The sequence below is a fragment of the Sphaerodactylus townsendi genome, linkage group LG03 (genome assembly GCF_021028975.2).
Source record: "Sphaerodactylus townsendi isolate TG3544 linkage group LG03, MPM_Stown_v2.3, whole genome shotgun sequence".
Classification (NCBI taxonomy): domain Eukaryota; kingdom Metazoa; phylum Chordata; class Lepidosauria; order Squamata; family Sphaerodactylidae; genus Sphaerodactylus; species Sphaerodactylus townsendi.
Window position 1 is genome coordinate 84,628,427 of NC_059427.1, and position 23,101 is coordinate 84,651,527.

Below are 23,101 nucleotides of genomic sequence, written 5' to 3' on the forward strand. Positions count from 1 at the left end.
TCCGGGCCTCTTGCCTAGAGAGCGCATAAAGGCCTGCCTGGGACTGGGAAGGTAATGGCTGCCATCACCTTAACCTGCTGCTTGCAAGCTTTTATTAAATGGTTGTTTGCATAGTTATTTTTGCTCACATAATATTTTCCTCCTCATTTTTGAGTTTTAGAATAGGGATGGGAGCGATGAATTTTTGATGCATTTGGATTGTGGGTGATTATATTCTTATTTGTAATTATTTATCTTATTATCTTATTTGTAATTATCTAGATCTCTGTGAGGGTTACTATCCTAAATAAATAAAACAATGAGTTAGTTATCAAAGCTGTGGAGAAAAATGAATGTAACTAATTAGAAGTGGGATGGGGGGATAGGCAGGAAATTCCCCAGGTGTGTTTTTAAAGTTTGTGTGAAATTTGAAGCTATAAAAATGCTGATTGAAGTAATATATATTTGTGTCCAAGTGAACATTGAACAAAAATATACTACACTGATTCCTTTTAAGCCACCTCTGAAACTTCTTTGTGTTACTTTCTGCATACCTATGGCCTGGCTTTCTAAACTCCTGTTTACTATGTTGGGTTTATGTCGCTTCACCTAGTTTTATTCTTACTCTGTTCAGGTATTTGAATCTGTCATTTCTTGGATAAATTATGAAAAAGAGTCCCGCTTGGAACATATGGCAAAGCTGATGGAGCACGTTCGTCTCCCCCTCTTGCCCAGAGATTACCTTGTACAGGTTAGTGAGCTTCAAAATCTTGTAGGATTGAAATGTATACATTATATGCTTGGGTTGCTTGTGTTCTTTTCATTGTGACTTGCTATTTGTTGACAACCATGCATGGGCTTTAGACAAGAGAACAGTGGATAACTCTAGTCTCTAAACATGCTGTTGTACTAGGGATACACATTTAGAGCCCTTTAAACTTGAAAGCACAGCTAAACAGAACTAGGGTTGAACTTGTACACAGCAATGTATTGTCGAAGGCTTTCACGGCCGGATTAAACTGGTTGTGGTGGGTTTTCCGGGCTGTGTGGCCGTGGTCTGGTAGATCTTGTTCCTAACGTTTCACCTGCATCTGTGGCTGGCATCTTCAGAGGTATATCACAGTCTATTACACACTGTGTCCAGTGAGAAGGGAATGTTTAGTGGGGATATATTGTCCATGTCTCAGGGTGGGGAACCAATCAGTAAGTGTTTGGGTGGAACTTGGTATGCAAAGGTGTGGTTGACTGCATTGTATTGTGGGTGGGGTTTTTCAGTCCATGGAGTGATTCACATTTGCATTCCCTGCAGCAGCAACAGTCTTAGTGAATGCAAACCCTGTGTCTGGGTGGAGTCCATTGTCCATGAACCTAGCATGCCCTTGGCCTTTGATTCTGGTGTTTTTAATTACTGGTAGCCTAGGACATGGACAATATATACTCCACTAAATATTCCCTTCTCACTGGATACAGTGTGTAACAGACTTCTCTCTGTGGTACACCTCTGAAGATGCCAGCCACAGATGCAGGCGAAATGTTAGGAACAAGATCTACCAGACCACTGCTACACAGCCCAGAAAAACTACCACAACCAGTTGTACACAGCGGTTAGTGGGATATGAAGCTGTGTCCTAAATGATGCATGGAATTTTGGTAAAAAAATTTAGGAGTCACTGTTTTTAGAGTTTGTTTTACTGGAACATCAGAGCAGCCAGCCTTTCAAGCTTTAGGTATCAGTTCAACATTTTGATTCACTCAAGCTTTGAGTTGGCTGGTTGTGCTGCATTAGTGTTTAGTGGTTTTTTTTAAATTTGCTCTTCCATCCTGATTTCTCTTGGACCCACTTGTACTCATAAGATGGTTCCAGTATATTATTGTTATAAATTGATATTTTAAATGACTTTGTATTCTTTTATTCTTATGATATTTAATATTGTTTTAGTAGTTGCCTGACTGACATGTAGAATAAAACTCCTCTGTATATAAAACAAATACGTGTTGATGTATATTTATGAATTTCTGTATATGAATGTAGCTTCCCCAATAAGCACTGGGTTTCTCAGACTATAAGGTTCAGAACTGAATTATTTTTTTGACATACGTATTATGGACCTTGAGTTAATATTGTAACAAGTACAGTTGTCATGAGCATTTTAACATAGGACTGCTGTTCAATACGTAAATTAGATAATACAACAATGTTTGACTATGCGGTACTATCCTGTTATAAATATTACTGCCCTGTTTAAATACTGCTCTCATGGATGAAATATAAAGATGGCATTATGAGATCATATCTGGATAAAGTGGCACAGAATTTATGAATTATGTCACATCAGAAAAAATTTATTAGTGTTAAGTTCATCTGTAGCACTTTTAAAAGTTTAACAGCTTATTTTCACAAGTGACCGCTATGCTGACTTTTTACCCTGAATTTTCAGACGGTTGAAGAAGAAGCTTTAATCAAGAATAATAATACATGTAAAGATTTTCTTATTGAGGCCATGAAGTATCACTTACTTCCTCTGGATCAAAGGCAACTGATAAAGAATCCTAGAACAAAGCCAAGGACACCAGTCAGTCTGCCAAAGGTAATCAAATAATAAATCAATAAAACTGAGTCTTGTTGAAGAAGAGGCCAGGCGCAGTTCACACATTTGCTAAACTTAAAAGCACAGTATATTTAGCGGAGCACGGTCCATATTCCCATGTACCACTGCTTATATAAAGTCTGCATCAGATATTCACACGTGCCTTCATGTGCTGTACTGCCTGACAGTTCCAGTCCTTTTGTCTTCATCTTGTGGTGGAGCAGCTGCAAGAGTTGGACTTATGTGAGTCATAGTGTACAGACGTTATCTCCTTGGACAGAGTGGTCCAGTTCAGATGTTCTCCTGGACTAGGAAACTTCTTGTGTGGTTGAAGAGTAAGCACTTGCATGCCTTTCCATTATGCTCCTAATGCAGTATCATCTCTAAGGAGGTCTGTCTGCAGAGCCCCAAATTTCATAATTGTTTCCTTCCCAGTGGTGAGAGGGAAAAGTACAACTTGGCCTTCTGTGTAAGAGGATAGTTGTGTGGACTGTCCTCATTGTACTCTTATGAGCTTGTTGGGGAGAGGGACTCAAACAAACAAAGAACCTTTATTGGCATAACAACATTATATACACAGATCCACTTAACCAAGTAGAGGGAAGCTAAAATAAATGGACAGGTAGAGAAGGCTGATGTTCAGGATTTGCTCCTAAAGCGCTGTTTTATATACAAATCCAAAAATTTGGTGACTGCATCGTTTACATTGCTGCTGGATCTGTCCAACAGAAAGGTAATCTTTTGCAAGTCAGCTGCATACTCTTTTTTGAGTAGCAGAGGTGACCGGTGTTTGACTCTGGGTCCTGTGTAAAGTGGACAATAAAGTAGAATATGATCTATAGAGTCTACACAGTTCCCATTGCATATGCATAGCCTTAGGTGGTAAGGGGTTTTAGTGAATCTCCCTGTCGATACGGCTGATGGAAGGGCATTGCAACGGGCCAACATCATTGCTCTACGGAGCCTGGGCACGATTATCTGGTGCAGGTATTGAGCCCCCTTATTACCAGTGTAGGTGATGCCTAGAGCTAAAGGAGAGCAAGTCCTGGAAGCCTTTTCGAGTAGGATCTGACGTTCCTGGTCAAACAGCCTTCTCCTCAGAAGCTGGAAAGTCTCTTTAGATGGTAGCATGGCCAGATAATCCAAAGAATAGCCTAATTTGTTAATTTTTGTTTCTATAATGCCCCACCATTCCGAGTGACAAGAAGTCTTGAGGGCTTTATATGACAAGGAGGCTGCATCATGGTTGAAACAGATGCGCAGCCAATATTTGAGCGTGGCAAGCCATGCTCTTGTCTCTAAGAGATGTTGCCCAGTTTCGAGGAGAGGGACTCTATATGCTCCTGTGTCATGACAACAGGATGCTTGAGCTGGTTAAGTGTCTGAACTGTGCCAAAGTCACGTAGATGCTATAGATGGACCGGCATATGAGATTTTCACATTAGGGCATGTTTGAACTAACCTGTAGAAGATTAGATTTGTTAGCAAATGAACGGTTTTGATACAACATTGCTTAGAATACTTTCTGTGGCTGCGGAAGACTTCCATCTTGAACACCTGCTGGTTTGGATCCACCAGGGAGTTTCTAAAGACAGAAAGATTTCCACATGTGGAGTACAACGACCTTGTCTCCTTCCCTCTGCAACCCTTCTGGGCATTTGAGACAGCATTTAGGGTTGCTGAATGAGAAGTGAGGCAAGAAAAAAGGTTGTGCTGTGCAGATGGAAATCTTTCAGTTCACAGAAGCGCTGTGGTGGATCCAAGCAAAACACTTTTCCATCTGAGCTTTTCCATCAGCAGCTATTCAGAACCCACTGAAATTATCCTGTGTGCTATGAATTTGTCTCTACCATGATATTTGCATCGCTGGAGACATTCTGTGGCCTGAATTGTGCAAAAGAAGCAAAAAAAGCAAGGAGTGAGTACTCTAAAGCCCATTAGCATTTGCCCCGACAGCCCTACTCAGAGATCCTGAATATCATCAGAATTTTGTGTAATAGTGTCTATCCTGGGGACTAACTCAGTGAGTATCTAGGACAGCTAGGCTGTAAAGGAGCTCAAGGCCCTGGCAATTTGAAGGAAGTTAGGTTTTACACATGCGTGAATATAAATGGATGTGAGACTTGCTAACAATGAATTGGTCCCCACCCCCCACTTTGTTTCATTCGAATCTCCCTGTGTTAACAAGTCTCTCCTGAAATTAAGCACCACCAGCGTTCCTATTATTCCTAGAAGTTTCATATAATTCTAGGAAACTATCGCACATTTTTAGTGAAAATGTAGTTCTTTTGGGATCTGAACTAATTACCTTTGCAAAGCATGCTAGATAATCTGTGACAGCTAGAATGCACAATCTGTGCCCAAAGGCTGCGAGCAGTGTTTTATCCAGTAATGCTTGGGCATTCCTCCAAGTTTAAAGTTACAAATGCCAACTTCTCATGCTTCTACAATAAAATGCTTTCTTTTTCATGGGTGAGTTCTGATTCTGCTGTGTGTGGTCTGCCAGCTTTGGGAGAGCAGGGATTCTATTTTCCAAATATCTGCTTGCGGTTGCTAGTACTCCAGTTTCTTTTATCCTGTAATTTCCCACTCTTTCAACCAAGGTTATGATTGTAGTGGGTGGGCAAGCACCCAAAGCCATTCGAAGTGTGGAGTGTTATGACTTTGAAGAGGAAAGGTGGGATCAGGTGGCAGAGCTTCCTTCTCGGAGATGTCGAGCAGGTAACATTTTTCTTTCTTTGCTGACCTCTGTGAGAATCCCAAATATGTATTATTTTGGGCACATTATAAATGTTCTGTTCCCTGAAATATTTATTTTAGGCTTCATAATCTAAAATAATGGACATGGTTAGAAAGTGGCCTATGGAAGGCCATGTTTCTGTGTGTTTGTGCGAGCACTTAAGATGTTTTCAGTATGCTCCTTAAAATGTACAATATGAATGCAACAACCAAACATTTGTCTATCTTGCAAATGTAAACAGGGAGCTGTTATTGTATGCATCTCCTTATTGAGTGACAAACCTGGATTTTCATAAATGTGCTATAGAACTCCTCCTGCCCCCAAATGAAATGTTTCTGCTCCATCATTTAAGGTCCCACCTTACTTTGCATTGTGGTGACTCTATGCATGCCATCACATTTGAAATCTTGCTTTTCTGTGTGGATGAAAGGAATCTGTGGCAGCAAGTATCGTGATCAGACTTTTTCATACACAACTAGCCTAAAGTCTCTCTCCATTTGTTTTTAACAGGCGTGGTGTTCATGGCAGGCAAAGTCTATGCTGTGGGAGGTTTTAATGGCTCTTTACGAGTCCGAACAGTAGATGTATACGATGGCGTGAAAGACCAGTGGACATCAATAGCCAGCATGCAAGAAAGACGAAGCACTTTAGGGGCTGCTGTGCTAAATGAGCTTCTTTATGCTGTTGGTGGATTTGATGGAAGCACAGGTATGCTCCTGCGCAAGGCCAAGAACACTGTACTAGGGCTAGGGGTCTCCACAAAGCTCCCATCTCTGAATTTCAGAGCTTCCTGTTTTGTGAAAAACTGGCAGTCTGTGCAGACTTCTTGCCATAACCTGGCTTAATTTATTCGCAGTCTCTTTGGAAAGTGTGCACAGCAGAAGTAATCTATTCAAAGGACACTTCAGCACTGCAGAGGCCATCGTTCAGCAGAAGGCCATCTTTATTGAGAAGCCTGTGTTATTTAAAATATCAAAATGCAGAAAACAGAAAATATCAAAAGTGCTGCTTTTAAAATCCTTTGTTTTGGGGAAAATTGAGAGAGGAGAACCGGGATGTAATTCCCAGATGTAGATTCACATTTAAGCCTATTAGCACTGGCAACGGAACATACAGAGGAGTATCTGGGGGGAATGGCGTCCACTGTGCCTGAGCCACACTCCCCCACTGAGCTGCACCCCCCCTCCCCCGTGCCTTCCCCGTTTAAGGAGAGAAGAGACTGCTGTCTTCCATCATCCAAGAGGTGCTTTTATAAACACTGAGGCCAGGGGCGGGGCTCAGGGAGGCTGTGCCCCCACCCCAGCGGCATGGCCATGCCCTCAAGCCCTGCTCCCAGCCTCAGTACTTATAAAAGTACCTCTCGGAGGATGGAAGTCTCTTCTGCTCTCCCCAGAGGGGAGGGCAGAAGCTGGGCTGCTGGCCTCCTGGCAGCTTGGGGGAAGGGGAAGGGGGCAGCATCCTCGGGCATCCTTGGCTCCGCCCACATTGATGATGATGACGTAGGCAGGGCCGAGGGAGCCCGAAGAGCAGGACTTCCTGCTGCCTTGTTATCTTTGCGCCAGACCTAGTTACATGGGGGGCCAATTTTGTGCCCACCACGTGACCAGATTAGTGGCGCTTGGGGACAAGGGGTACCCCTCTATCCCTGACAGATACGCCACTGGGAACATGCCAGGATGTCTCTGGTGCCTAAGTATATAGTTTCCTGGCTGTAGGTCTGTCTGCTTTGGGTTTTCCTTAAGACAAAATTGCACCTGTGACAAAGAGGACACTGTACTGTCCTAAACTGTTGAACCAGAAAATCCTTTTTGATATCCTTTTTGAAATAGGGCTGGCATCTGTGGAGGCCTACAACCATAAAACAAATGAGTGGTTCTTTGTGGCACCCATGAATACACGAAGGAGCAGTGTTGGAGTTGGCGTAGTGGAAGGTAAGAATAGCAAACTGCTGTTTCAGCCACTGGAGCTCTATTAGGTGTAAAATTGCATTCTGAGAATCAATAAATGAAATTCAGCTTGTTAAAAATTGTCAGGTGGAATTAAGTGTTCTGTAAAGAAATCCCTTCCTTGAGCTGCAGCTGGCTACACTCATTGATTACTGAAGCTTGCTTGTCAGGTTTTGAGTATTTTCTTATTTGTCATGCTAATGTGTTTCGCTGTCTGGCTGAATGGTGCTCAGGGTATCCATGCAGGTATGAATCCTAATCTATACCATTCAGTACCTCATAAATACTAAATGGTATTTGTGGGGTAATGTACCCCTAAAACCACTAAACAAAAATATATTTATAGAGAAGACTATACTAGAAGCATTTTTGGGAACATAAATCATAAATGATCTAAGCACTGCCATGACCCCAGACTCTGAGTTCACTGAAGCCTGATAATGCGACCTGTGATTCAGCATTCTATATTGTGAGCAGCTTTAATTTGTACAATAGCAGGTCGAGAACACCTCTAGCTAGTGTGAAATTAGCCTTTCACTTTCTTGAGGGGAAGGAAAGCGGAGATGTTCTGGCTTCTTTCCCACTTTAGGAAATCGGATACTTTGCTCCATTCTGTAACCATCCCTCAGTGCTCTTAAAATCCCATGTCTCTTTGTCTACAGAGAAATCCTAACTTATTCCTAGGTAACCCCATGCTCAGCCAGGTAACTTTTCAGATTTCACCAAAAATCTCTCATGTTTGGCTGGTTCCTTAGTGCCAACGTGTGTGTGTATGTGTGTGCGACTTAATGCAGACAGGTAAGGTCCCATGACAAGATAAAAACTTCATTAGATATAGTGATGTCTTAAAATGTTTGGACTAGATCAGAGAGAAATTTGTGTTCTCATTGTGTAAGAGGAAGAAAATGAGACCAACCATTTTCATTAATTAAAGCTTCTTGAAAATTTGTTGCTTAGGAAAAACTTTTCCATGTGTTATTGTTCTGTGAACCTGGCATACAAACTTTTCCATACAGGTAACAGTCAAGTGACACTTTCACACATTTTTGTGATGCCAAGCAGCAATCATGAAATATTTGTTGTAAAATACTACCTTTCTATATATCTTCTCTTTTTAACTGATCCTCTTGATGTGCAATGGTGCATATTAATTTCTTCTAGGGAAACTGTATGCTGTTGGTGGTTATGACGGAGCATCACGTCAGTGCCTTAGTACTGTGGAGCAATATAACCCAGCCACAAATGAGTGGACTTATGTGTCAGATATGAGTACTCGGCGCAGTGGTGCAGGTATTCCGCATTTGCCATCACTAAATCTCTGAACAGTATAAATTTGTTTAAAGAATCAGTAGGCTTCAGGTCACTAGAAAATATCTCCTTGTGGTCTCTCTTTCCTGCTGTTATTTGAGTAGAGATTCATTCATGCTGTAAACCTGAATTCATGCATGCTATACTAACATCTAGTCTTCTTGGAGTTAGATTGCTGGGAACATTGCTCAGTATAGCAGTGTATATTTCTTAGAATATTGATATGAGCAATATTAAATGCACACTTATTTATTTGAAATATTTTTTTCCAGCACAGCAGGACTCAAAGTGGCTTATCATTATGATATCAGAATAGCACACCAAAATCACAGAGCAGCAATGAACAAATAATGCAACCTCACAAATACCTTCCAGCCAGATACTTGAAGCCACTAATTCTGCTATTCATAGTTGGATAACAGGCAAAGCTTTTATCCAACTGTAACAATGTTGAGAGTCCTAAAAGATAAAGATAGGAATCAAGTTGCTGACTGATCCAGGTGGGTACTTGTGCCTTTGAAGATAGCAAAGCAGCCAGTAGAGCTTTCTCATCACAACAGCCCATGCCGGCAACGGCTGCATTTGTTGTGGTTGACTGACAATTGTGTTTCAAAGGCATGGGAACCCTGCTAGGATCATAGAGTCTGCAGTCCCACAGAGGGACATCTGGATGCCTACTGATAAGTGGTGTTACTGGTCTTTTTGCATTTTCACATACTGTGTGCATTGCAGTAGGAATAGGCAGTATCCTTGCTGTGGATTCCATACAGGGATTGGAATGGAATTCTGGCTGGAGTTTGATTGTTGCTCCTGGGGATTGATTGATCAGCTACTGAGGGAGGAAGGGTTGTTTATGCCAGTACCCAGGATACCTCCAAGTGCTTAGTAAAGACAAGTGTCGTTCATGTATTCCTTCTCTTTTTTGTTATCAATGTTATTTGTTTATGTACAGTTATCCCTTTTGATGGAAATTGTCCTTCCCTCTGGGTTCCCACCATCAGAACTCCTCCAACTCCCCCCCCCCACCCGCATGCAAAATGTGTAGGGTGTAAGGCCTGAGTGACTCCACCTTGCTGTTATACTGAGAGACGGAGCTGAAAAGAATGTTAAAAGGTTGCAAAATAAAATGAGGAGGTTCTCTTCAGCTTTGTCATGATTATGGATGGCAGAAGAACATTCTCTGCTTGCTTACTCGTGTGACAATTCCACAATGCTCACTAACAGCCCCATCCAAAAGGGGGTGGCGAATCTGCTACTGGGAATGGCGGGGCAGCCATGACAGTGGATTTGCACTCTCTGGGGCCCTTACCGCAGCGGAGGGTGTGAAAACGCTGCCATAGCTCAGAACATGCGCTAGTGTCCCTGTGCCTCTGCTGTCAGCATAGTAGGGGCAAGCTGGGGGAGGAGCTGACATTAGTCGGCTCTCTCATGGCCTTTACTGGCAGGCCGGAACCTGTACTTAAACCAGTCTTTTGGCTGGCATAACTGTGGTGTGACCCATGGAGGCTTCTTGGAGGCGGGGAAGCTTTTGGTTGTCTCCGTGTTGCTGATAAGGCTCTTTGGGGGCAGTGGCCAGGCACAACTGTGGCACCACAGCTGGGTGTCCAACATGTGGGTGGGGCTGTTTATGAGTGTTCAGTTTAATTAGTATTCTACTTGATTACGATTACCACATCCAAAGGAGGTTGGAGCCTATGTAGAATTTCCATAGATGGAGTGGAGCAGGCCAGACTTTTGAAAGTGTGAAGTCCAACTTTGTGATAGAAGTATTTAGTGTATCCAGTGGTGGGATCCAAAAATTTTAGTTACAGGTTCCCATGGTGGTGGGATTCAAACAGTGGCGTAGCGCCAATGGGGCTGGGCGGGGCACAATGGGGGCGTGGCCGGGCATTCCGGGGGCAAGGCATTAATAATTTCTTTGTTACTGTAAAAAAACTCTTACTGTAAAAAAAAAAAGTTCCGAATTTCCAGCTGGTATCTTTCTGTCCATAATTTAAACTCATTATAGCAAGTCCTATCGTCTACTGCCAACAGAAACAACTACTTCTCCTCTAATTGACTTCCTATCAAATACTTAATACTTTCAAATACTTAATTTTGTTTCTAGAAATCAAAAGAAGGATACTTTCCTTAAACAAGGAACTTTACCATATTTCTAAAACATGTTTTTAAAACAGCCCAACAGGGAGAATTATCCCGTTTTCTACCTTCGCTAACCAGCCCCATAGGAAACAACAGGACTTTATGCCAACTGTGAAATCATGAGTGGTCACTACAGTTTAATAAAGATTCACCATCACCGCTGTTTGTTAACTATATTCTGAAGGGTTAGAGTTACTTAAAATACTCAAAATAATTTGCACTTTAGATTAAGACACAAATTCATTAAAACATGGATCCGATGGACCATTCCTACTGCATAGGCATATTCAAGAGCTAGATATCAAGGCTACTGCCAGGATACACAGGTCATGACTTTTTAAAAAATTGAGTAAGCATTAGTAGTTAGTACCTTTAACCTTTCACTTATACAAAATGCTTTGTAATCCTTTAGCCCCATAAATACCTAAAATCAGTCATTAACACTCCCTTTTTATTCCTGGGTGACCTTGGGCTAGTCACAGCTTTCAGCCCCACCCACCTCACAGGGTGTTTGTTGTGAGGGGGGAAGGGCAAGGAGATTGTAAGCCCCTTTGAGTCTACTGCAGGAGAGAAAGGGGGATATAAATCCAAACTCTTCTTTTTCTTCTGTTTAAAGTAAAAAATAAACCAGAACATCATCCATTGTGAACTAGAATTCACAATCCATACTGTATATTCTGCAAATATTTCACATTAATTAATCCAGGATTAGAGACATAGATTAGCATAACATTCTCACATACAGGAATACAGAGCTTTTAAGTGGCCAAGCATCATGGTAAATGACAATTTATCATAAAATGAACAGACAGAGTGCCAAAATAAATAGCCTACCAAGCAAGTAAAGAGTCCCCTGGACCCAACAGTAGTTAAAGGGTCCCTCCTCTTCCTAGCCGGCAAGCTCCGGGCTACGAGAAAGAAGAGGAGAGGGGGAGGTGAGGGTGTGGAGACGGAAAAGCGGACCCAATTAGTAACCCCCTCTTGGCACACACAAATAATTAGTAACCCACTCTCGGGAACTGGTGAGAACCTGCTGGATCCCACCTCTGAGTGTATCCAATCCAGTATTGGCAGCTACAGTGTGCATCTTCCTTTCACAAATTCCCTTTCAACTATGATGACTTTGCACCACCAACCAACCAAACAAGGAAGTCTTTGTGTGCTTGGCAAAAAGTGTATCCAAAGCCATATCCTACAAAGATGGTTGTATCCAAAGCCATATTCTACTGATCAGCTTTAATTCAGCAGTGAACACAATGTGTTGGGCTTCTGCAGTTTATCATTTGCATGGCCATGGGACTCGGTTATCATGACATCTAGTCCCTTTTAACTATTAAAGGGCGGTAATATAATGATGTATGAATGTTGTCAAATTCCAGGCTAATAAACAGCCTACAGGATGGTGTCTTAATGTGTGTATATAAGGACAGTAGTGTCCTTCTTATGGTAGGATTCTGCTTATGTCATTGAAATTTATAGTGAGGGCATTGTCTGACATAGCCAAATAGGAATGGCCGGTGTAGGGAAGGCTTGATTAATGGTGTGCTCTGCTTTGCAGGTGTTGGTGTCCTCAGTGGACAATTGTATGCTACAGGAGGACACGATGGACCTCTAGTGAGGAAGAGTGTGGAAGTATATGATCCTGGAACAAATACTTGGAAACAAGTGGCCGACATGAATATGTGTAGAAGAAATGCAGGTAGTTGCTATTAATGATGTCTCCATTTTATCATCCTGTTTTAAGGAACCTTTAGAGAACTTTGCCTTAAAAATTAAGACAGGTAGGTTTGAAGGGATCTGTAAAAAGCAGAAACAGTGTTTGGATAGCAAATAAGATCCCATGTATTTTAGCTACCTGTACTGGCAGCAAGGACTCTAGAATCGAGCATATAATGTGATTTCTAGGGAATCTCACCTTTCTTCTTAATAATATATATTTTAGCTCTTAGGATTGCAAGAAAACATCGCTCTTAGGATTGCATAGGAAATGTTTTGGCTTCAAAACCATTTGCTTGCACGGTTTTTGGTTGCCCAGGAGACTTCTTTTGTTATTTGTACAATTGCCTGCTTCTGACTCCCCTTTCCTCTGTTGTCCCCTCTGCCCACCCACTCTGAAATCTGCAACAATAATAACACCACCATATCACCATTATAATCAGCCTTGTATTTTCTTGGAGTTTCTTTCGTCCATCTAGCCTGAATTCTAGAGTTGCTTAGATATAAAATATCTCATTTTAATCCACAGGAGTTTGTGCAGTCAATGGGCTTCTCTATGTGGTTGGAGGAGATGATGGTTCTTGCAATTTAGCATCAGTAGAATATTATAATCCTGTCACTGATAAGTGGACATTATTACCAACCAATATGAGCACTGGGAGAAGTTATGCAGGTAAGCAGGAAATTGAACCAGGTCAGAACAGCATGTGAGCAGACAACTCCTTGTTCTGTGATGGGTACAATACTGTGGCTTCTTGATAGGGTTTCTCTCTATTTAATGATGACTGAAGCCTCATTTGTGAACAGATCCTTTGCTTTTAACAAGCTTCTGGGTGACAAGCAGAAATCTTATTGATGCCCATCCATGTGTAGAAGTTATGGCTTGGATCCTATGAATGAGTTCCATGCACACTTGATAGTCTCTCCCATGGAACACTTTTTCTGTTCCAGTACAACTTGTTTGTGCTAGGGCCAATTGAAAACCATCGACCTTGTTCAAATGGAAGTTCAAGCAGAAGGGGAAGTGTGGTCCATAGGGCAGACTACTGTATTTACTTGAAAGGAAGATGACCCCTTAATGTTACATGCACCCCAAAATTATAATGGGATGTAAGTGTAATGTGTGTGCAAATATAAGATGATATCCCTTTTATGATGGCACACTGTGAAACAACCTAGTCTTGCATTTCAATAAATATTGTGTGTGTGGAATTGATTCCTAGAATCCAAGCCCAATCTGTAGAATTTTTGCCTGCTGTGCCTGTGCCAGGAATGGGATCGGTGCATTCTAGAAGTCTCAGTGCAGGCAAGAGATTATGAGCCTGTTCACCCCTCATGCTTGAGCTCTGCAGAAAGCACATGTGTGCTCTTTTTCTGGTAATGGCTCCATCCTTCCTAAGGAGTGGAGAGCTCATCCAGTGTCTTCTTTCTGAAAGAGTTCCAAGACTATTCTTCTCGGTGGGCATTGGGCAGCCACTTTATAAGGCAAGTTAATTCCTGCGGATCGAGCTGTGTCTGATTTTTTTTTCTGTGATTGTCCGGGGGGTGGGGAAGTGAAATGTACATTTCTGTCTGACCTAGGATTTTGCAAGCTACTCTGAGTCATTGTGGTTAGGCAGCACATGAATATTTAAATTGATGGATTCCAAAATTTGATTGAGGGCAATTTGTTAATGTATGTTCTATTGTTTTGCAGGAGTCGCTGTGATTCACAAACCGTTGTGACACATGTTAAGTGAATGCAGGGAAAAGAAATTCATGTCTGCCTACTTTGGTGGCTTTTGGAAGATACAGATACCTGACTGTTAGCCAGCCCATTGGTATTGCACTTGATGGCAGGACAAGTGTATGCTAAGACTGTCAACCTTTGCTCAGTGGTGAGCCGTGTGGCAATGTGAAAGCCCTGCTGTGAACACGCTCCTGTGAAATAAGATGTTGCTTATTTTTTTTTCCACTGGTGCAATCAGCTGTTTTATTTACAGCCAGGATCCTGAATTGAGTCTGAACTGAATTTCCCAAGTGTAAGGTCGGGAGCATACGGCTGGAAGAAATGGTATATTGGAATACTTCGCTACTGAAGTTTGCATACACACACATTCAAGAAAGCATTTGCTATTTACTGACTACACCTGCTAGAGAAATCTACTACTGACACTGGAATATTTAAAATACTGATGGAAAGAACCTGGAAGAAATAGATTGGGAGCTTCGGCTTTTACAGTTTATTGTGTTTGTCCTGTGTACACACACCGACTGACTGCTGTAAGTGATGTAGGGCACTGAAAGTGTACATAGAGCGACTTTTCATCCTAGTCACAGAACTACATTCGTGACATTGATTTTGTATATAGGGGTAAGATGAGCCAGGCAATGTCTTTTGCTAAGGTGGAAGCGTACTTCAACTTCCCAAAGACCAATAACCTCACAAGAGATCTGTGCTCAGAAGGGGTTTATGACCATTTCAAGATGAATTCTGCTCAAGGCTAATTTTTTTTTAATGTGGGGGTATCATAATTCTATTTCTCTCCCCTGTTGCCAGCAGTTCAGAACATCCAAAGTCTATTTTCATTGCCATTTAGGGACCATATGTTCTGAAATATCAACCAATTTGCCACCAGTTTCAGAAGCTACTGAATTCTGCAGCACATTCTGAAAAGTGCATCAAGCGCTGAGTTGTCCAAGCCCTGGTGTATGCTGGTGTCATCACCATGTGCCAAAGCTTAGGGACTGTAGACTATCAAATTGGATGGCCAACAGATTGTCCAGCAAATAATGTGGTAAATCTAAATTCAGTGGAACCAACTGAGTTCATCCATCCTCACATACCTCATGCATATTTGGCCTAACATCATCAGCTGTCCAAGTGGATACTGAAAGCTTTTTCCACCATATGGTTGTTTTTCTTAAAACGTGTTTTAGCAGCTGCCCTTTTATTTTTTCCAAAGTTTGCATTATTGCATACATGTAAAGAAGCTACTTGGACTTTTGTTTTAAAAGGAGATTTCTTTTTAAAATCCACTTCCAGTTACATCTCTACATACGTGTCTAGAAACCTTTCATTGTGTTTTCTGTTGAAAACAATGATCAAACTGGAAATCTGGGTTCACAGACAAGTGTTACTATTGTTACTTTTGGCCTATATGAAACCAACCAAAAACTTGAGTGAAAAAATGAAGTGTTCCATTCCTTCAGTCTTTCCTCCGTTCACCATATTTGCAAATTATGGTGAGCACTGAAGTTATTTCTGATGCAGACAGCTTTTCTCTTAAATCTTTCAGACACTAACAATGAGGAAGAAAATATATTCGGTTGCTTTTAAAAAGTGATGCAAAGGGCTTACATCCATTAATTAGATTTTTAAATGCTTGATTTAAAATCTCAGTGCTTCTTTTTATTATTATTGTACTGAGGCCCAAATACCATATGTCAAAATATACTCTATTGCGAACCTTTGGCACTCCAGATGTTATGGACTACAATTCCCATCAGCTCCTGGCAGCATGACCAATTGTAGTCTATAACATCTGGAGTGCCAAAGGTTCGCCACCACTGATATAGAGTATATTGAAATGGCATGTTCCCTTGATAATGTATTTGAGCCTTGTCTGCTAACTGTATTTTTGGAAGAAAATGGCTGTTCTTACAATGACATTCTTCCAGCAGTGGGGGGGGGGGGATGTGAAGGAGGAGGAATCTTTCCTAGAGACCTCACTTCATCCTGTCTGCATGGTCAACCAAACAGCAAAATGAGAAGACTGAATGAAGTTCTAGCACACCAATAAAAAGAATATGTGCTATGCTATCTCATTCTTTCTGATGTGCTAATTTATATATGCAGCATAAGGCATATTAAAAAATGTGGCTCTCTGTTTGTACTCAGAAATGGTTCAGGCCATTCTTCTTCCTCTGAAATCTGCCACTTAATTTCCATCTCACCTACATTCTTGACCAGGATCAAAGTGCATGTTGCGGGAATGTCTGGTGGTGTGGGGGTTCTCCATGTTATGCCCATAGTACATCTAGTCATTCATTTTAGATTTCAGAGCTACGGCTGTGGAATCACTGTTTTCACTGCACTCTCGGTGGATAATGTTATGTGTACTCAAGGACATTACTTATGACACATCCACCTCATTAACAGTGTCCTTGGAATCACTTAATACATTAAAAGACCATCCTCACTTCATTTGATGACATAAGTGTCTTCACAGGTACATGAACAGTGACAGTGAATGATTTGCCTGTTTCCCTCACTATCAAAGCTATATGCCAATCCTGTTGCAGCTTTGACAGGTAGTGAATTTTTGAGCTTACTTGGCTTATACTCAGTGGACTACTTTAAAGTGGTTGTTAGAAGTGTGGCGAGTGTCTTTGCTCTTACTTTAAAACAGCACCTGTATTTCCACATAGCATTTGGAACAATCACTAAAACCACTTAATGTGCTGGCTGTTGCTAAGCAGTCTGGACTCCTCTAGATAGTTTTGTTCTTGGCCAAGAGTCACGTACCACTAGCAAATGTGTCTGCCCCTCCTTCCATGTGTAAACTTGCAGGGTTAATGCAAGTCAAGTGACCTCATTTTTCAGCTATGCAATATTAATAATTGCTACACAACAAACCAGCTGCAATAGCTCCTTAAAGCGCTTTCAAAGTACCTTACATTGTATGTGCATTTTTAATGTTTTTACTGTGCTGATTCTGAGCATCTGAGCCAGATCCTTTCAAAGATTGCCTTTTAATAGGGCTTGAAAATATAACTTCAGATCTAACAGATTTTAATATAGCTATTTTTGTAAGATAGTTCTACAGAGTTCTTGGATCTTGGTTTATTTTGGTGGCATTATGATTAGCGTCTAATCCTTACACCACAGGCCCAGTTCTCATCAGCCATTTGTGTATGGTGGCTTGTATATTTTGCATGAAAAAGAGGGAACATTCTTTAGTTCCTCTTCAGTTCATTTAAAAAAACAACACTGCAGGACTCAGTGCTAACAGTGCACCGTTACCTCTTAGTAGTATCATAAATTGCTGGAATTTTTTAGAAAATGAAGTCATTTTTTATTTATTATGATCTGTGGCTTGCTTGTTCAGCTCAAATGCCAAACAGTGATTATTGTATATAGTCATTTCTGAACAGAATTGTGCTTTGACACTACATGCTGATGAGATAAGCTCAACTACGAAGGGGACTAGGTTTGGCTGTCCTGTCAGTATTTTTATAAGTTTCCTCAGAACACATCTCTATGATATAGGTTTAAGTGCTACGAATATTCTTTGATGGAATTTGATGGGCAGTTGTAGATTTCTTAGATTTCCAAAGGATGGCTTGTTTTGTTCAGATTAGAGCACCTTCCATTTATCTAAGGTATAAACCTAAAAGCTGTATCCAAAGGTCTGCTTGTGTGTTCATGTTGCACAGCTTCATGCAGATAGCTTGCGGACCTTCCTTTTCAGAAGCTTATTTATTTTATTTTATTAACCTTCACTTGTGTTGTTTAACACACAAACTTCCATCACAGTACTCTGCAAAAAGGACTCTTAATTTCTCTGAGTTCAAAAAGCAATTGGGGGAATTCAGCACAAGAGCAAAGGTAAACTGCTGGCAGATACGTGATACTGTATTTTCACCAGGTTTCTGATGCAGTTGCTCTCATAGCAAATCTCTCATCTGCTTTTTGACCTTGACGGAGTTCGGAAGTACAGCTTGGAGTGGGATGGTAGTGGTTCTGTGAAGTTAGCTTTTGAAAAGGAGGAGTTTATGTAGGCATGTTCCTTTTGATCTCAGCCCAAAGTAGATGTATATTTGGAGATATGTTGATATGTTTATACAAAAAAAAATCAGAAATGAACCTATTTTTGCTGCTCCAGTCTTTTTGAATGAACTGCTTACTGTATTTGAATTTTCTGTTTGAATTGGCTTGTGGGAAGCTAATTTTCAGTCCACTCAGTTCAACTGGATCCTAGATTATATATGACTGTGACACTGGTTAGCATTGCACCGCAAAGCAAGGGGAATGGAAGTGTTTTCCTTTTTTGCACTACTTGTACATTTATTTAAGAAGCTTACCAAACAGCTGCATTTGCCCCAAAGCTTACAGGATTTTTCTTTCTTACCCCATACGGCAAGTAGACATTAATACAGTGTAATACAAGTTAGTTCATTTGAATCATCTGTATGTGAAATTCTGATTTTTTAAAAATAGTGCTATTTGAATATCACCGTTCTGTTCCACTTTCCTACCACTTACTGGCTTGGTTTAACAGTTAAAGGGGTAACCAGCCAGTGCTGTAAGAACTGTAAATATCAGAATTTTGCATTGCTTAAAATGTACAGTGTTTGAGAAATATAGTGCAGACATAAAAAATCAATGACACATCTTTTTGTTCAGATTCTAAATTATTTTATTTTTTATGTAGAGTGGCAATAAATGCAAAGATGTTTTATTTGTAAATACATTGTATAAAATATGTTTCAAGAATGATAAGATTGTAAAGAGCTCTCCTTGGATACACAATTTAAAAAATAAAGTAGACTGAGATTATCATGAATAAATGTAGTTTTCTAAATTCATTTTTATTGGTTTTTCTGCAACAAGGGTGATCCAGCCACCCTATTCTACTTACACAAGAAAGGTTTGTATTACATAAACATAGACTACATATAACCAATTGATTTTGCCATACCCTGCTGTCAGTCTTATCCATAACATTTTTTTCATTGTTATTAAGCCTCAAACCCAGCATAGGTTCCTCTTTTTTCTTAAACCTTTTCTATCAACTTACTATTTGAAACAAATTAATAAAAGCTATCCTTCTAACCTAGTTTTCCATTGTCAAAGATTTTTAATATAAATTCCCCTTTCCTCTCTTATTCCCCATTTCTTATCTTTATATCTGAATTTACCATCCCAACTTTATTTATCATTAATCTCTAATAAACACATTTACTTTCCCTCTTGTTAAATAATTAATTGATCTTATAGAATATTTTTATTTAAGGTCTTTTAAAATGTTTCTTGAAAATGTTTTTGGGAAATCATTATTGAAGTAATTGCCCCTTGTAAGTGCAGTTGTGATCCATATACCAGCATACAAAGATCTAAGTAAATTTACAGTCTGATCATGTACATAATTACTTTCCTTTATTCTCTCAATGCCTAGTAAAGGTGGTGATGATGATGATGATGTACATATTCAGAAATAAATCTCATTTTCATCAGAGCCAGGCTAGTTAAGACTTGGATGGGAGACCACCCAGGAAGTCCAAGGTTGCTATTTGGAGACTGGCAATGGCAAACCAATTATTTTCTTATCTCACCCTGAAATCCCTATGGAGTTGCTATAAGTTGGCTGCAACTTGATGGCCGTTTAGACACTGTTTCCAAAATATGCGTTACATTTTGGGGGTCATAGTACACATGCAATCGATAATTTTTTGTTTGTATTTTGCTGTCAAGTTGCAACTGACTTGTGACCTCACAGGGTTTTCATGGCAAAAGTCATTCAGAGGTCCGTTATCATTGTCTATTACGGCATGATGACCCTGGACTTCCTTGGTGGTCCCCCATTGAAATAGTAATCAGGTGTGAACCTATTTAGCTTCTGAGATCTGGTAAGATTGGGTGAGCCAGGTCATCAGCTTCCATATGTTATGGAGGTGTAGTGGTTAAGAGCAGGTGCACTCTAATCTGGAGAACCGGGTTTGATCCCCTGCTCTGCCCCTTGAACTATGGAGGCTTATCTGATAAACCAGATTAGCTTGTGCACTCCAACACATGCCAGCTGGGTGACCTTGGGCTAGTCACAGTTCTTCGGAGCTCTCTCAGCCCCACCCACTTCACAGGGTGTTTGCTGTGGGTGGGGGGGAGGAAAAGGAAATTGTCAGCTCCTTTGAGTCTCCTTACAGAAGAGAAGAGGGATATAAATCCAAACTCTTCTTCTTCAATAGGTGGTTTCTGGAGTTGGACCAGCCTTGTCTGTGACAGACCTCTCAGCAGCAAAGTTCAGTGTTAGACTTAATATAAATTAAGTGTAAATATAAATTCGCCAGCACACTGCATTTTGGTTGAGTAAAACTGAGCAAATGAAAACTTCTGTGTAGTGTGTTTTGATCCAACTGAATTTTTCATGGGAACTCATTGCTGGAAGCTTGTTGATACATTTCACAAGTTAGAGGAATTACTACCATTCACTCTGTATGAATAGTATAAAATACAGTGCACGGGACACATTGTGGTGGGTATAAACTCAGCTACTTTTCTTTATGCTTAGTGAAATGATGGGTAAGCTCAGAAAAAATCAGCATCTATTAATTAACAAGGTTATTATCACTAACAAACAACCATGATAAAATTTCATTTAATAACATTTTCTTCCAAGTTGGAGAAATCAGGCAACCTCCTCTCTTCCTATAAAACCTAGGGATCCCAAGGAGAATCTTTTCTAAATAATGCTTGCCATAATCAATATGAGCTGCCCAAGAGCCTGACTGATAGAACCCCACACCTAAAAATTAAAACCAGACACCTCTTCTAATGGCTTCTCATCCATTGTCCATTTATGTTGCCATTCTAAATAACATTATCTTAGTTTTATCATAATTTACATGGAGTAGATTGCAGTAGGAACTGAACTATTTCAACAGCCTCCTGAGACCAATTTGGGTGTGGGAAATAAAAATATATCATCTGTGCAGAGTAAAATTGAGGTGGCCGTTTTACTTACTCTTGCTGGAAAAAATTGGGGTCCTGACTGATATGCTATCATATCCTTTATGTATAAATTAAAAAGTAATGGAGCTGAGATGCAACCTTGACACACTCCTTTTGAGGTTTTAACTGATCTAAACAGTTGATCATAGACACCTAATCTGATTTTTAAGCTGGTGTCTGTGTAAATGCCTTTAATATGCTCCAACAACCTATTATCACTGCTTATATTAATTTTCTCCACAAATGATATCTTGTGATGGAATCAAATTTGGCTTTGAGATAGATAAATGGCATATATAATTGCTTAGAAAATCCATTCTAGTATTTATTAATAAGATGTTGCAATAAGGCAATGGTCTAGGGTTGAATGCCCCTGTTTAATTGTAATTAACTTTGGTGCTTACAAATTGTTCACATTTCTGCATGCCTCCAGCTTCAGTAGAAGATGTCTTGCACAGAGTTTTCCTATCACATCCACCTGATCAGTATGCTCCTCCTCCATATTGACGGAACAGTAGAAGAGGTCCTGGGAAAATCTACCAGACTTATCTATATAAGTAAATAGGGTAAACAGGTGCCTATCAGTCCTGAATAGCTTTCAGCAAACGGGGCAGGGGTGGTGGAATGAAATTTTCTCCTGAGGTTTCATTATACCTGATTGCAAAAATAAGAGTTTTTGTTTCACTGATAGATACAAGAGGCCACTCTGGTATATCAGTTGATGGCATTATCATGAGAATGTAAACTCTGTTGTCCTCTTGAGTTGGACTGTTAAATAATTTTAAAAGTATTCTTCCCAGCAGTTCTTAGACACATAAGAGTCTAATGAAGTCACAAGGATGTGTCAAAAGTTCTGCAAGTCTGAGTTAAGGCCAAAGGAAGGTCCTGTCTTGATTCTCTTATTGAGATAAGTTTTTTTTTCAGAGTAGAGTTTATTTATTAAAGAGCTCAAAGAAAGTAAGCAGTTAATCTGAGTCTACTTATACAACCTAATAGTAAACCTCAGTTGATTTTTCACATTTGAGCACTCACTTTTTAACTCACTTAAGTTATTCTTAAATTGCCCTGTTCAATTTGATATTTTAATGTTTTCAGTCAAGAAGGGCCTTAAGGATTTTATTAACTCACCATATAGTGTCAGGGCAGTTTCAATCTCTTGTGCTTCAAGAACTATTTACTGAAACTCAGGAAATGGTTCACTATCCAGCACCTGTTATATTTCATGTTGAAAAGTATGGGGCCATTTCAGATGAGTAATTTTAACATGGGCTATCCCATAAGGTTTCAAAAATACAAATTGTGGCCACATTGACCTACTTCAAAATACAATCTAATATCACAAAGAGTTGATGATATTAATATACAGTAGATCATACCACTGCTCTTCTAATTGTAAGTGAATTCCCCATATTTATCATCCTCTACATTACCTTTTAATATTATAAACTTCAGCTTCTTAAACAATTGGCTGAGAATCACTCCAGGTTTATTAAATGGGGGGGAGGGGTCTTTTTATATTCTTCTTACTATTATAGAGGTCAGCATCATTGTCATGTTCCCTAACCCTTAAATTGCCATTTTTAATTCTGGCATTGAAATGACCTAACATTATTACTTGTGCCTCATGACCTCAAGATCATGGGTGTAATGTTCCAAATCAGGTTAACAATGCTCATAACAAAATGGCAAGGAATAAGATGGAATATATATATATTTTACAGCCACAATTACCTGATCAAAAGTCAAAAGACAGGCCATCGCTACAGATCTTCTACAACCCATTTTAATGACCAGTATAATAATGACGTTGTGTACATTTCCATTTGGAATATTGTGTATCATTCTCAGGCTTTTGGTTGGGAAAACTTTCACTATGAAGTTAATCAGTCCTTATCAGTTTAATATCTGATTCATGCTCTATTTGAGCATATATGCACTACCCAGCAAAAGTACACACTTACAAGATCTGTGG

At 40.1% G+C, this 23,101-nt stretch overlaps 1 protein-coding gene across 2 annotated transcripts in view; it reads left to right on the plus strand.

Annotated features, from left to right (window-relative positions):
• Positions 1–18,967, plus strand: part of KLHL3 (kelch like family member 3) — a 58,033-nt gene extending 39,066 nt beyond the window's left edge. For both annotated transcript variants that reach the window (XM_048490007.1, XM_048490008.1), the window contains 9 exons: positions 614–730; positions 2,418–2,567; positions 5,171–5,288; positions 5,818–6,015; positions 7,137–7,238; positions 8,415–8,543; positions 12,262–12,402; positions 12,949–13,092; positions 14,116–18,967. In XM_048490007.1, coding sequence (XP_048345964.1) covers positions 614–730; positions 2,418–2,567; positions 5,171–5,288; positions 5,818–6,015; positions 7,137–7,238; positions 8,415–8,543; positions 12,262–12,402; positions 12,949–13,092; positions 14,116–14,144 — 1,128 coding nt within the window. In that variant the 3' untranslated portion in view covers positions 14,145–18,967. The remainder of the gene's footprint in view (positions 1–613; positions 731–2,417; positions 2,568–5,170; positions 5,289–5,817; positions 6,016–7,136; positions 7,239–8,414; positions 8,544–12,261; positions 12,403–12,948; positions 13,093–14,115) is intronic.
• Positions 18,968–23,101: the final 4,134 nt, after the last annotated feature.